General features: G+C 36.9%; 1 protein-coding gene across 4 annotated transcripts in view; it reads right to left on the bottom strand.

Moving 5' to 3' along the window:
• Positions 1-15,809, bottom strand: part of LOC103718693 (kinesin-like protein KIN-14L) — a 70,766-nt gene that overhangs the window by 26,643 nt on the left and 28,314 nt on the right. For 3 of the 4 annotated variants that reach the window (XM_008807623.5, XM_088701338.2, XM_039127356.3), the window contains 6 exons: positions 13,850-13,981; positions 13,452-13,630; positions 12,625-12,786; positions 8,445-8,536; positions 3,037-3,188; positions 2,745-2,918 (listed from right to left, as the gene is read on the bottom strand). In XM_008807623.5, coding sequence (XP_008805845.4) covers positions 2,745-2,918; positions 3,037-3,188; positions 8,445-8,536; positions 12,625-12,786; positions 13,452-13,630; positions 13,850-13,981 — 891 coding nt within the window. The remainder of the gene's footprint in view (positions 1-2,744; positions 2,919-3,036; positions 3,189-8,444; positions 8,537-12,624; positions 12,787-13,451; positions 13,631-13,849; positions 13,982-15,809) is intronic. The other variant, XM_026809108.4, reaches the window with a different exon arrangement.

The following is a 15,809-nucleotide window of genomic DNA, read 5'->3' as shown; positions in this document are numbered from 1 at the left end:
AGTTGGGAAGCTATTTTCTGGGGTTTCACTCGAAAGCCCTAAGTTCAAGACCCGACAATAAATTTTTTTTACGAGATTAATTTAAATATTTTTATTGTGATAATCATTTAAGTTGGTGTATATTTATTGTCATAAAAATGCAATCAAGGATTTTGAGTTTCAACATTATAATGATGATGAGGATCTACTCCCCTTCTGACTGTTTAGAGATTCATGTACCATGAGAAGAACAGAGTACGGAACAAAGTCAAATATTTATGTTGCTATTAGAGTCAAGAACTATCCAATTTGCTATTATGGTATTCTTTATTACTCAAGTAATTACCCACAAAAAATAATTATATTACTTATTACATTATTTAGGTTTAATATTAAAATAATTTATAAGTTACCCTAATACTATACAATAACAGTCTTTGACAATACAATATAACAGCAATATAATATAATATAATATTATTTTCAATATTATTATGTTATAATAATTAGATTATAATCATAATAATATATTATAATAATATTATTATAATATGATAATATTATAAAATATTTTTATATTAAAAAAATAAAAAATTTATTACTTATTATATTATTTAGATTAAATATCAAAATTAAGAATACAATAATAGTTTTTGATAGTACACATAGTTAGGCAATTAAAAGCACTACATAATGTCCTATATTAACATTTTCTTATGCCACAAACACTTTCTCAGTTTGGTTAGCCAACAAATATTAAAGTTCCACAATATTGCAAAAATATAGTTAGCAAATAACAAATGGCATTTTATTAAAAATTGTCCTAGCAAAAGCTCTACTATCCAAAGCTCTGCAGATAAAAGTTGTACTACCTTCAACAACACCAAATGAGACCTTAATCATTTACTGTGACACTAGAAATTCTTTACAATCACAAACATAAATTGCTACACAAGCCCCATCTCATCAATTTGAAAATGTCTTTAGAATGAGGTATGCTAAAAGTAGTCGCCGTTACAGAGCACCATCCAGAACAGGATGCCTTTCCAGACACCTAAGATTAGGCACCCACAACGTTCAGACCTGACTGTCCAAGATTTAATTTCAACAGTTGCCATTGTAAGAGAAAACTATCAATGGTATTTCTTACACATCCATGGAAAAATAAATTGTAAGGCACATGTTTAATCACTGAACTGGTATAATAATAACAGATCCCTACTCCAAATTTGAGATACTTCATTAGGTATTCCGACATTTCAATGCAGCAGAAACTGGTCTTGTAACCACAAACACTTGAAATCAATTGCATACAACATAAAATATCAAAGTTCCAAAATATGGATTCAGATTGCTATAGCTTGTCATCATTCTCTTACATATAACATATCTCACAAGTGCATGTCTCATTCACTTGACAAATATTCTTATTGTATTACAAGTTACTATAGCTTTTTTTCTTGTTGCAACGAGACAATTCCAGGATAAAATTTGTTTTGCTTTTAATATATCATAAATGTGACATTGAAGACCAATAACCTAATAATCTGATCCCTGTCTGACCTGAATTCTTCAAGCTTGGTTCATGCAAAATGGGACCTTATGACTTGCGAGTTATCTAGTAGGGTTTATATCACATTGATATCTAAAAGTGTCTAAATTTATATATATATGTGCAATTTCAAACTTGATAGTCTGATAAATATATTCTATTTGCAGCAAACACCCACCCTGCTTGTGTCTCTTTATTGGCCTTGTTTTTGTACAGAGACATATAATAGAAGGCAGTGTTTGTGCATATGTCTCACTTTCTCTTCTACCGCTCAAGAGATAGGTCATGATATCATTACCCCCTACACCATCCACCCCAACCCACCAACATAAAAAAAAGGGAAAATTCAAACGCATAATCCACCCCTGTCCACCAGCCAAAGCTCTCGAGATATCATAGGCCACTGCCTCCAATGAACTTGTTGCCAACACCCCCCCCCCCCCCCCCCCCCCAAAAAAAAAAAAACAAAACCACCCATCACTGCCTCATCATCAACAATAGTAGCCCTCCATGTTTATTCCTCAAATGGGAATCTAAATGCAAACCCTAAACAATTCAGATACTATGAACCCTATTCAGATTCAAAGCTGGTTCAAATTAGATATGATTTGAATCTTATCACATATCAACTGCCTAAATAAATAATTTTATAAGCATATGAGAAGAGAATAAAGATGATGTTTAAATAGTAGAATCAGATGTCCACATCCGGTGTCTCTGGCTACCAGCTGACTGAATCAGTTCCAAACCATTGGCATCTCTCTGTGGAAGAAAGGCATCTATAAACACCTACTATCTGACCTCACCAACATTGGTTTTATCCACCAGTACTTCACTTATATAAATTTTATGTTTGCTATAAAGAAATGCTTAAAATTTTTAAACTTCAAAGGTTTAAACAACAAAACAAAATTAAAGGGAGCACACCCTTAACTTCATATCTAGGTCTCTGTCAAAGCTGCAAATTCTTCAACTCTGTCCCTCCATTTTCTGTGCAAGCATAAGTCGTGCATCGTTTCATATATATCATTTTGCATGATAATTACATGTTATGCACAAAAAATTTTAATGAACAATAAAAATGACAAGACCATTAGGTTGTGCTCCATCTGAACATCAAACTAATCCTCCAAATTTACAGAACTCATCATGCATACAAACTTTGGCATAATATCATGAACTAAAAACATATAGAAGAAAAAAATTGAAAGACCTTCAAATCTGTCTGAAGTGTAAAAGAAACTTTCCAGGCTTTTTGAACTTCATTGAACAGCAGAATGCATTGGTCATTGCCACCTTTGAGAGCAAGCTTTAGTTCAATAACTTCATTCCTCAGATCATTAACTTCCTTTTCTTTCTCATACAGTTCTTTTCGAGAATCATTAGCCTATGAATCAATAAAAAATATAGAATTAAAAACTGGTTACATTTTGAACAATGAAAGATCAAAGATCAAATGAGGAAAATACGAATTCTTCTGAACGATAGAAATGAGAAGAACTCACCACATCTTTCCATTTTTTAATCGTATCTCGATTTCCAAGGCTTAGTTCAGCATTTCTTGCTCTTGCTGAAAAATTAAGGGTGGACAATGTTTTAGACATATTTGAAGCATTTGGACAAACATGGATGATCATCAAGGTCTTTGAGTTACCACCTGCCAAAGGAAAAGGAGTGGATGGCTTAGCATACCATGTGATAACTAGGGAAAAAAAAAAAGACAAAGCATATGATATACAAATGAATATAGGCCAGACAGACAACGTTCATGCGTCAAAACAAGAAGCTTGACATAGAACATTTGCTGGTGGGTCCCATTCTAAATAACAACTAAAAAAGCATAAAGTTGGGGACTTGCAGATTTTCATGCTTGAAGCCAAGAAGGCATTGTTAATTCTAAGAAATGAATCTCAATCAATCTTTGAAGTATGTAATGGTTTGTTCAAGAACCAAGTCCCCCTACAAATTTGGCATATTAGTAACATGAACACGAACAAAACCAAATAAAATTACTTGAAAAGTGTAATAAGCAATTCCTGTCATTTTGTCCTAAACTGATCAATAACTAGGATAAAACACGGTTCGGGTCGGTAAGTGATTCGCATCAACCCAAACCAAGCTGAACTAAGTGAAACCGGGTGTTCCACCCGGTTTAGAGCGGTTTGGCCCCTTAAAGGCCTCTTGTGCCTTTCTACCAAACCGATACCTAGGAGCATACTGGCCAACAACTAATTCGGTATGGTACAGGTCCATACCATGTTGATCCGACACGTTTGGTGCTAGAGAGAGAGAGAGAGTGGGGGAGAGGGAGAATTTGAGGGAGAAAGGCCCATGAAAAGGGGGAGAGGTAGAAACAAAGAGAGGAAGAGGGAGGGAGGGGGGTGAGAGAGAGAAGGGTGGTCGAAGAGGGTCGATAGCTGCCAAAGAGGGGGGAGAGGGAGTAGGGGGAGAGAGCCGGAGGGGAGAGAACTTACCTCATCGGCGATGGTCGAGCTGAGGCGAAGCATGGGAAGGAATGAAAAATTCCATGGAATCATTGTCAACAACGGCCGGCATCAAAATAGAGAGCGCAGTGGAGTTAGGGTTTCCAAAGGTCTTTGACCGGAGGCAAAGCACGAGAAGGAATGAAGACTTCGTGGAATCTTCGAGAGAAGTTGTTAGGGGGGAGGGGATAGCTTTTAGGTCAAACCGGCCTGCATGGCTAAATCGTACGCTGGATCCTATTCTGAACAATCAGGATACGACCCGTATGGATATCTTAAGTCTGAGAAATTGCATCTTTCCTTACAAGTGCTCTGCTCTTCTATCCTAAAAGAGGAGAGGCTACTTACACATGGGATTGTAATAAAGTTTCTAGAAGGCTTGTCTATTACCTCTTTTACCTTATCTCTAAATTCTCTGTTTCTCCCTTCCTCTTCTTTTTCCCCTTTCTAGTCTTTCCACTTACATTATCTTCTTCACACATTAATTTTGCATTGATCTACTAGGACATTAATTTTCCCCTTTCTAGTCTTTCCACTTACACATTAATTTTTCCCTAACTAGCAAAACCAGCCACTAGGACATTGCCCTCACTCTTATAAACCACCATACTACTAGCTCTCCTTGACTATAATTATTTTCTCTTCTTTTCCCCATCTAAACTACCAATGTGTTTTACACATAGTAATGTATTAGCTAATATTTTCTGAAGATCTTTTGAATAATCTTCATCCATAAATTCCCTACAAATCTTAAATTTGAAAGAATAGAACAACTTTATGCTAGTCTTAACTCAATTTATTGACTGCTTTTCAGACAACCACAAAAAAGACTTTTGAAAACACCCTAACTCCATAAGATTTATTCATTCACAGCCCAAGGCCTCCTAATTAACCATTTGTGAATCCTAGTCTTGCATACCACAATATGACTCAATCTCATTATGGTATTTCAAATGCACTACAAAACATCAGTAAGCTTCTCAAACACCTTTCTTAAAACTAAAGAGTTTACAAATTGCAAACATGGGGAAACAAAAGGGAAGAAATGATGCAAGAGTGTTACCATCTAAAGTCGTTGCACTAACGAACAGAAAGATCAAAAGAGAAAGAGGTGTAAAAAACTGCAAGCACAAATGGCTTCATCCAAATCAATCCTAATTGGCTTCATTGATTCTTCTTGACTGTTGGTTCAGACTTCAGATAATAGGGTCATAAGCAGTTAGAGCCCTGAAGAGTGTCAACTAAGGTCCCTCTCCACCTTCATTCCCTTACCAAGAGAGGGGGGCAGTAAAAGGGATCAAGTGGGAAAGAGATAAAGCAAATGAAGCAAGATGGCAGGGCTGCAGGGCAGCTGGTGACAGCAGTACATGGCAGCAGTATCTAGTTACCAGTTAATCAGATGCAAACAGTGAAAAGTGAAAAAATGCACACACGCAGCAGCTATTGTACTATCATAAGCAACAGAAGAGGCCACCGCTGCAGGCAACACAGTATATATGTCCATTATTGCTCCCAATAGTGGACAAAAGCAGCAGGCCAAAAGGAAAAATAGGAGGAAAAGGAAACAAAAAGGGAAGAAAAGGTGCAAATAAGGAAAACTAGATGAGAATAGAGGATTAAAAGCATTTTTAGAAAAAACTATGGGAGGATTTAGCTCTTTGAATTGAAATTGGAATGTAAGATGGTTCTTTTTGATTTTTCTCCTAATTTTGGGAGTTGGTTATTTTCTTATATCCTCTTGAGCCTTAACCTCTAATAGGCACAGGGTAAACCGTAAACCACTTGCTACCTAATTGGTGCCTCCTACTTTTAAATGATGCATGCGTCCATATTGGATTAAGTGGGGATATCCTGATACCACCACTTGACTGATCACCTCCGCTCATCAAAATGCAAGCCCCTTAGCCAATAGTATACACAGAGCATAGAGTACAAGGGGAAAAAAGCACTTAAAATAGCCAGCCTCTATTGTATTCTAGAGGTCCAGTTAAAGTACAGGAATGAGTTGTAGCCACTATACTCCAAGGGTCAAAAGCATACTCTTTACGATCATCTAGGCGGTGCACCCAAGGTCTCTCCTTAGCTAATTTTGCTGCTCCCAACTTGAAAGAGAGCCTTCTCACCAAACTACATGCTCCTAGCTCAAACTAGATCGATGGTCCATAGATTCATGAGGTGGTAATACAAAATTTGCAAGGGAAACACCTCCCACCCCCTCTTTTACAAGGTATTCAAAAGATAATTTCCTACACAGCTTCCAGAGGCACCTTCTGATTCACTAATTGTAGTTTCTGCTTAGATTTGGATGCTTCATTCCCAACTATCAAATGCTATTGATTGCACTGATCTGTGGTCTTAATTCAAGCTAATCCTTTAAAAACCACCATTTGTGGTGGACTGCTGCTTGTTAGTCTTCCATAAGCCATCATACATGATTCATCCATCATTGAGCAATAAGCTGTGTCTTAATAAACATTGAACATTTGAGCAGGTATTTAATGAAAATCGCAGCCATGCCAAAAGCTACTTACTATGGCATGAATAATAGATGTTAGAAATGGATATAATATTTGCAACAGTTGTGCGACATATGACTTCTCCAAATGAGATTCTTCATATCCAAGCAACAAATATATCAACCAGGGACTGGAATATTTAAAAACTGGACTTTCATTTCGAACTCCTACTGCAATGTTATGAGAAAATGAACAGAAGAAAATCCGAGCAAGAAAGCAGTGAAAAATAGCATTTTAAAAAAATGAAAGGAAGCATAAGCATGTCAGATAGTTCAAACATGACATTCCTATAATCAACTAATCACATTAAATTTCAGCTTTTGGTGTTATCATGCACCAATATTGCTAACAAATTTTATATAGAGTAGACATAAATAAGCATCAATTCAATTAATATAAAATTCACTTGAAAGGAGTCAGAGTTAGCATTTGGATTTTAGAGCTATATGCACATCAATCCCAAAGAAGAGGCACAAGCAAAGATTAGTTTACATGGACGTCATCAAACAGACATTTTAAGCTAAATTCAGGCATTATCAATGAATTTGATATCGTAGACCTAAGTGTGAAAAATTTTTCCCAAGTCCAAACAGTTTTGAAGCCATATCTACATGAAAGTCATGCCTATGATAACGTAAATCTCTCTCTCCCTCTCTGTGTGCGGGCAAGTGTCCGTTTGTGTGTCTGTGTGAAAGTTTTACTTACACTGTCAATCCTATTATAGTATTATGGTTAACGCTTGAAGCTATCATATATATTACCAAACAACAAAATATTAAGCAAAGAAATCTGGCATTAGAAGTTTGCATCATAAGCATGAAAAGAGATGTATCAGCTACACTAGCATGCCCATGACCTTCGAAATAGAAGCAGCAAATTGTCTCTGATAGTTGCAGAATGAAGTTACTTTGTATGCATTTTATACTTCTTTTTCACATTGATGATCATGATGATGATTCCCATTTAAAAAAAAAAAAAAGATGATCATGATGATGAGGCATTTAAACAATGAACAAGCCTAGCAAGTGTGAAAGCATGTTATCGTCAGAAAATAGAAGGAATGAATCTCAAGATTTTCATCTAAAATGGCCTAAAATATTCCTTGTCTCTTCAGCGGCACCTAGACGCTCTTGCCAAATTCATCAATAGTATCTCAGGAGAACTTGGGGTCAGGAGGTGAAAAGTGAAAGTTTTGATCTCAACTGCAATAAAATGTTAAGCAAACAAACTTTTTTACTTTGTATAAATTCAATAGAGAGTTCTCCATGAAGCAAATGAATAATGGATGTGTATTCCATGTACTTTAAAGGACCTAAAGATGAAAATCATATTGTTAAGTATTAGCAAAAGTATTTGGAACTTTGGGTGTTGTTGTGGAGTTCAAGCAAGGAATCCTACTTGGGGGTAATTGACAGATTAGATTCTTTCCTGTTCTTAAGTCTGCACAAGAAAAATCCAATACAGATGATAAAGCTAAATCATAAGTGTTTTGAAACAGTTAGGGGAGGGGGAGAGAGAGAGAGATAGCAGCTTTATGGCTCCTGTACTCATGGAAACTGTATTGCCTATAAGTACAATTCAGCTACCAATAATACACCTCTAATAGCATCATTTGTGGCCCATAAATTTAACAGTCATTAAGATTGAATACCAGTTTTCATTTTTCTAAAAGACTTCATATGGTCCAGCTTTTACCAAAAAAATAACCTTTCCCACCGCCATGACACAACTACAAAGAGTTGATTGTCTCGAAAATGAACAAACAAATCACTGTGTGAACTACAAATACCTATCACTATCATTATAAATATCAATTTTGTCAAGCTGGATATTCTAACTGAAACATTGTTCACAGACACACGACATGCACATACAAGATTATCAATGCAAAATGTAGTCACATGAGAAGAATACCCAGGGAGTCAGCAAGAAATTGCGTCAGCCTTGAATTTTCATATGGTATGATTTCTTTCTTCGAAGTCAATGATGACAAAACATCCCCCAACCTACTCCCACCAAAAAAAAAAAAAGACAAGAGTCGAGTATGAATAAGTTAATGGTGGCAAATGCTAAGTTAACTGATACATAAACAGGAGAATGATACCACGTAAAGTAAAAGGTGTAAGAAATCTATGATCAAATACATGCTCGCGAATTTTAGAATATCTCCAACTGAAAAGAAAAGCATTTTAATAAAACCAAGCAGACTTAGAGCATTTTAACGTTTGCACCACTCCATCCTCCCATTATAATTTTAAATGGTAAACTTCTCTGAAAAATAAATTAAAATTATACAGCACTGTACAAATACTGCATGTTGAATCAGTAATCCTGGTCACGAAAGAAATTGATCAAACCATTTTAAACCACAACACCTTATTTTATCTTGCCATCAAATTTTTGAGAGATATCATGTTTTAGATAAATTGTTTTTGCCTTCAAATCCAGAGTCATGTATCTTAGAAAAGATTCTAACAAATGTTCGTAAGTCCTAAATTATGAACTTTGCAATTGAAAAACAACAAAAACAAATAACAAATCAGATATGAGAATAAACAGAAAGTGAAATTCGTAGACAACTCAGACATTACCTACAGAAAAGGAATTGGATTTAATTTTTAGCTGTATCCCTTATACTTACAAATTTGTCAAATGAAGGAAAATTTTAAGCAAAATCTATCAGTGACCTCCTATATGAATATTTACAATATTGCATATAGTATATAAACTCAACCATTTCAATTTCATTGAGAATGTCAATACCAAAATTTATCCAAAAAACGGATTTTTGTTTGTGATAAAAGGATCAAGAGGTAAATGACAATTTTGACCTCCTTGAATAGTTACATGATTGTATGCAATAATATACAGCTCTATAATAGGCTTATTATATATGAAATATGCAATTTCTTTTTATGAGGTAAGATATGCAATCTCCTATTAGTGCTAGCTGTGCATATTATGGCTCAACTGTATAGAGCCCAAGAATTGTCGAACCGGTACCAGGTGTCGTACTGGTCGGCACCCGGTCTGGTTCGGTAGGTTTGGTACCGAGCCCGTACTGAAAGAAAACCAGCCAAAGCCGGAGAAGGAGAAGAAAAAGAGAGAGCGAGCGAGGGGGGAGAGAGAAGGATAGGCCGCGACGCCTGCAGAGGGCCACAAGGGGCCAGCAGAGGCCACAAGGGCGTGGAGGAGGCCGAGGCCGCGGCCGTGTCCACTATTTCGAAAAAAATTTGAAAATTTTTAAGTGAAGTCAGCAAATCACATGCCGACTTCACTTAAAAATTTATAATTTTTTTCCACGGCTACATCCCTTGTTTCAAAAGAAACAGGAGAAGCAATCACAGCCTCCGCCGCGCCCTCGCAGCCCTCCGCAGGCGTCTGCAATGCTCCTCCCTCCACTCGCTCTCTCGTCGTCTTCTCCGGCTCCGGTAGCGACTGGTTTCAAAGTCGGAACCGTACCGGCAAGCCACCGGTATGGTTCGGAACGGGCAGAACCGTACCGGCAAGCCACCGGTATGGTTTGGAACGGGCAGAACCGTACCGGCAAGCCACCGGTATGGTTCGAAACGGGCAGAACCGTACCGGCAAGCCACCGGTATGGTTCGGAATGGGCAGAACAGTCCTTGATAGAGCCTAAGCCAAAAAAAAAAAGCAGTTTGCGGAAATAAGTAGAAATGAGAGAGAAACCCCAAAAGGAAGGAATAAGAAATTAGAGGAAAGTTAGGGCAACTGTTTGCATATCTTTCTCATCATTGTCTCCAAGCCTTGCACCATTGAGCACTCTTCTCCTCCTTTCTCCCTCTTTCTCTATCCTCTAATTACAATCTACTCCGGTTTTGTTTAGGCATAAACTAAGGCCAAGGAGGGGAAGGAGTGAACATTGTTCGAAGGACCGAGACCCAAAGGGGGAAAAGCGATGACTGCACCCAAGAAAGGTGTGAGCATTTTTGGATTAAAGTGCTTTATAGCCAAAACACCAGTTTTGCCCTTTTTATTCACTGAAATTACTATTTTTACCCTCGTCAGTGAAGAGATTCAATAACTAAAAACCAAAATGCCAGTTCCACTCTCCTTATTCATCGAATAACCTATTTTATATCCTTTTCAATAATGAGCATAAAGAACCAGGTATACATCATTTTTTCTATATATTTATATATATTTGCTACATATAACATATATTATATAATGTATATAATATACAAACACCACATGCATCATGTACCCATGTTTTAATTTTTGGAGCTGCCATGTCAGATTCTTTAGGACACCTGACATCAACGTCCCATGTCCAAGTTACACTGATATTCATACTTGAGCTCATCTTAAGCTCAATCGAACCTTAATTCCCCTCTAATGCAGCCATATCAAACCTAAACTGCCTAAAGCTCGGCCTAGTTTATTTTGAGCCCCATAAACATAGTGCAACATGCATACCATGCTGGCCTCTGACCAGCATGAGCACAATATGTGATACTTCAATCCTTGCAAATAGGAGAAGACTTCTTGAGAGTTGAGAAAATCAAAAGCTTTAGCAAACTACCACCCACAACCACACCCCCCACCCATCCCCCCCCCCCCCCAAAAAAAAAAAAAGAAAGAGAAAAATTCTTTTTTATCCTAGACTCCACCATAATCAGTTACATTCCTATTTCTTCTACTATTCATCTGGTTGGTTTGCTTGAAACTAAATGGTCCATCAATATGAATAATTTACTTAGCAGACCATCCAAGCTTTAAACTAAAGAAGGTATAATTGATAGCACTTATAGAACTTGATCCAGCCAAATGGTCTGATCCAATTATAACACCAGACAACATGGCATGATTTTTTACATCATGTTATGATTTTTCAAAAAATCCATTAGACTATTAGTGACAAGCATCCCGAGACGAATCCAAGAGAGATTAAATCATTAAAAAACTATCTTCTACCAGCTTATAGAAGACTAGTTAAGATTTTCTGCAAGATGCCAATTATTCTAGGTGGTGAGGTTCCATCATCAACATTAACCTGAACCTGACAGTGGATTCACTATGGTTAAACATTTCTACATAAGACCCTTCAAATAATCTTCAAACAGCACAGTGTTTAGGAAAATAATGTACGAAGATGTCATCAATTCAGTGTTTGTTCATATTTTCAACTTCTAGTGCTAAAATGTATTGTAATAAGGAAAAAATGGAGCAAAACTTCAAATCAAATGAAGCATGGATTATGTAAGAAGGTAATGGACAACTAGGATCTTTTGTGCAAGTTTAAGGTAGCACAAGGCCAAAGGTCAATTTACGGAATTTCTTTCTGAATCTGAAACACAAGTTATAAGATTTTAAGAGACAACAGTACAGTAAGTAAGTTTTAGCCTTTCAATAAGAGAGATTGTTGAGCCTAATTTTAAAGTCAACCATTTTAAGGATTAATATGTGATTCTAATGTTTACCAGATTTGCAAATCCATATATTTGGTTATGCTTAAACTGTCGAAGTACAAATTAGTATGATAATAGGAAATACTGCAGGGAGGAAAACCATCAAGGAAGTAGTTTCTCTTTTACGCCATTTTTCCTTTTTTTTCTTTTTTTGAGGAGCATGCCAAGGATTTGGAATTGGAAAGTTAATGATCGTTTTGTCAAATACAAGCTTAGGATTTGGAAGGATAGAACTGAAAAAGAATCAAAATTATATAGGAAGAAAGGTTTCAGAAGAGACAGTGAGGAAGATAGAAGTTCAATTCATCACCAGATTTGTTAATTTTACAAAATTTTCATGTCAAGCAGAAGCACAGAACAACACCAAAACATAGAGATGTATCATAACAACCAGCAAAAGAAAAACATGACTCTGTGAAAAAAAAAATGTCAGAATTCAGTAGGCAGTGCACATGCTTGTCATTCCATATTCAGAGCTAATTATGCAGACAACATGGAAATGATATCTGTTAAAGATAAAAATATGCAATAGCTAAAATATCAGTAACAATTAATCAAAATTCAAAAAAGCAAGTCTTCTCCAAATATTCAGAAGAAACAAAGAATACCAGTGGAAACTAGACAAATTACAGCAAAGAAAGATATTATATACCAACACTTACGCAGAAAGTGATTTTGATACATGCAAAAGGTCTGTTACATGATCCCCTCTAGCATCTTCCACATGTAAGCACTCACTTCCAGGTAAATCTACAAGAGAAAGCTTGCTGTACAAACTTTCCCTAGTGATGCTATTGGTATAGTGTATATGAATGGTGACAACCCTGAAAATAATAAGCATAGCAAGTCTCAAAAAAGCTGCATATATTTTTAAGGCGATCCAATATTACAAATTTTAGAACAATATGGCCATAGAAACTAACCATGGGCGCCAAATTCATGGGCTAGCAAATTATAAAAAATAAAAACACAGCAAGAGCCAAAGATAAACACAATAAACCAGGCAATAGCAAGCAGGAGGGCAAAGCTAGGATAAATAAATAAGTAAATAAATAAAGCGAAAAATAAACAAATAAGTTCAACATCAGAAGAGAAGACTGGTTGAAGAGCATTTTCAAATGTCACAAAACATGTTACAAATATTTAGTACATCCCCTGTCCCAATGCCAGAATCAAGACACCACTCAAACGACAATAGAAATGCGAAAAATGCATCAGGAGGAATAAGTATACATCCCACCTAATCTTCGGGGAATCTGAGAATTCAACCAGACCTAAAGGTTTTCATAAATTCATGCCCTCCTCTCAAACTAAAGCTTCCCATAGAAGCACAGCAAAGCCAGCATGCAAAAAACTTTCATCGCTCATGGTTTAGAAGGTTTCATGCAAGAATCTCTAAACCTAAAGGAACAGCTTCTAGCAAACTAACAAATAAAAGGATTTTCATCATTAAAGAAAAAGACCAAATTCAGACTATTCATCTACATACAGATGTGACACGGTGGCCTTGGCAGAATCTCTGCCTCGGTTCTGAATTGCCTCTTTTAGTAACATAGAAAAGTCCAAAGGATTATCAACTTTCTCTTGCACAAGTTCCACAAATGAATCTTGGGGACCGATTGGAATTCTCGATATGCTGTTTATGGATTCTCCTAGCAAATCTTGAACCTATCATTGATAGCACAAATAGGCAACATAAATACATCAGAAATAATGTCAATAAAGGGGAAAATGCACAGGAACTAAGCGAAACAATGTAAGCAGTTGTAAAAAATTATGGTTGAAAAGGATAATGTGTTTGATTAAAAAATGCTGATACAATAGAATGATATTAAACATGTTGACACACATTATAGTGAAGCACAATGAAGAGAACAATCGAGAAACCTGCTCATTGTAAAGCTCAAAGGCCGTAACATAAAAATTATATTGAGCTGTGGATGTGGTATCTGAATTGGATAGATCAAAGAGCTCCTCAAAACTCCGTTGGTACAAACCACGCTCATGGCTAGATCCTTCCTGAAATTGCATAACAAATTTAATTATCATTGGCAAGCCAGACAAAATGCATTTTATATCGGAAAACTCAGAATTTGGAACAATCAAAGTTGCATGAGGCTACTAACTTAGGCATGCTTCAACTAACAAGTACCGATTTGGTGGAAGAGAAGGTCATACCACAAGAACAAAGTTAACTACACAAAACAACTGAGGAATCTAAAATAATAGCATATGTGCAAGTATATGTGAATAGCTATAGTCTACCTATAAGCATATATTATAAAAAAGAAGAAAATATATAATTTATGATATAGATTCCATAGGGCTTTGTATTGTCTATCAAATCAGAGGTTTCCAAGATTTATCTTTTGCAGGACGTGCATGGAAATATAACTGCCATGGTTTGACCCACAGTTCCAACTTCAATTTAGATCTTGATTCTTATTTTTTGTCTCCATCTCCTTCCATTTTCCTTGACTTCTTAGCTAATTGCAAACTCATAAACAAGAACTGCACATCAATGGCTTCTAAATAACAGAATTATATCTGATTACTACGGAACATGATTAAAATTATATTAGTTAAGGAAATGCATAGAACTTTATTGTCATAACAGTCTTAACTAATGCAAGAGAGGCTGTCCCGGTTTTTCGTGGAAAGGAATGCCCCACATCCTAACACATGGAATGGTGGATGTCTTGTCCCGTCTCAGTCCATTTCTTGACTTCTCTCATCCCGACACTCAAGATAGTGGGATGCCCCACCATCCCATGGTATCTGGACCATAGAAACTCCCCCAGCTGATGTCTCATTGGAGGTATCAATTAGAACAGGGCCGGCCCGAGCCCTAGGCGACTGAGGCGGTCGCCTAAGGCCCCGGGCCAAGGGAAGGCCTCCGGGAGCAGAAGCTGGCTACGAGTCTTCCCCCTTGATGGAAGGGAGGTGGAGGGTTTCCTGGCCTGCAGAGGGCAATCGGGGAAGTTGGGGACAGTAGTTTTGTTTTGGGTGGAGAGAGAGAGAGAGAGAGAGAGAGAGAGAGGAGGGATTTGGTTGGCTTCATACACACCTGAAGCCACTCTTATCTTTCATCCCTTCTCTTTTTTGGTTTTGTTCTTGGTTTTCCTTCCCTCACATTACTCCTGATCCAGCTGGGCCATCAGGAAGAAAGATAGGGGGATTGGAGATGGACTTCTTGGAGGGTGGAGATTCTTTTAATTTTCTCCTCTCGGTTTCTTCTCCCCTCTTGGGTGGTAGAGAGAGAAAAGGAGGGAGGGGGTTGAATGGCTGCTGTGCCGTGATGTTGCAGTTGCAGCTTCGGTGCTCACTTGAAGGGGGAGATGGTCTTTAGCAAAAGAAAAGGAGGGTAGAGAAAGAGAAGGAGGGAGGGGGGGTTGAATGGCTGCTGTTCCGTGATGTTGCAGGGGCTGCTTGGGTACTCACTTGAAGGGAAGATGGTGGGATGGGACTTTTATTAATTAGATGGAGTGAATTTTCCATAATGACCCTACTTTCTCTTGGATAAATTTTTTGACCGTGAAGCGCCATGGGATGGCCTTTTTCCTATTCTGCTCTCGCTTCACATGGTAAACAGTATTGCCAAGAACAGTTCCATGGCCTTTTTTTTTTTTAAGTATTTTTTTTTAATATTTTCATTCAAGAATTATATTAAACTGAAGAGGCTTTTTGTCGACCTTTATTAGATTCATGCATTTTTGTTGAAATAGTGTACTTGACAGCAATCTATTTCCATAACATTTTTTTAAGTATTTTATATTTATTAAAAAAATTATTATTTAAAAAAAAGAGGCCCCATTTACTGAATTCGCCTTGGGCCCCCAGATGTATT

This window comes from Phoenix dactylifera, chromosome 7 (assembly GCF_051530095.1).
Source record: "Phoenix dactylifera cultivar Ajwa chromosome 7, Ajwa_hap1_PhDact_Kaust_v1.1, whole genome shotgun sequence".
Taxonomy (NCBI): Eukaryota; Viridiplantae; Streptophyta; class Magnoliopsida; order Arecales; family Arecaceae; genus Phoenix; species Phoenix dactylifera.
Note: the sequence above shows the minus strand (reverse complement) of the source record. Positions and strands in the feature narration are given on the sequence as shown.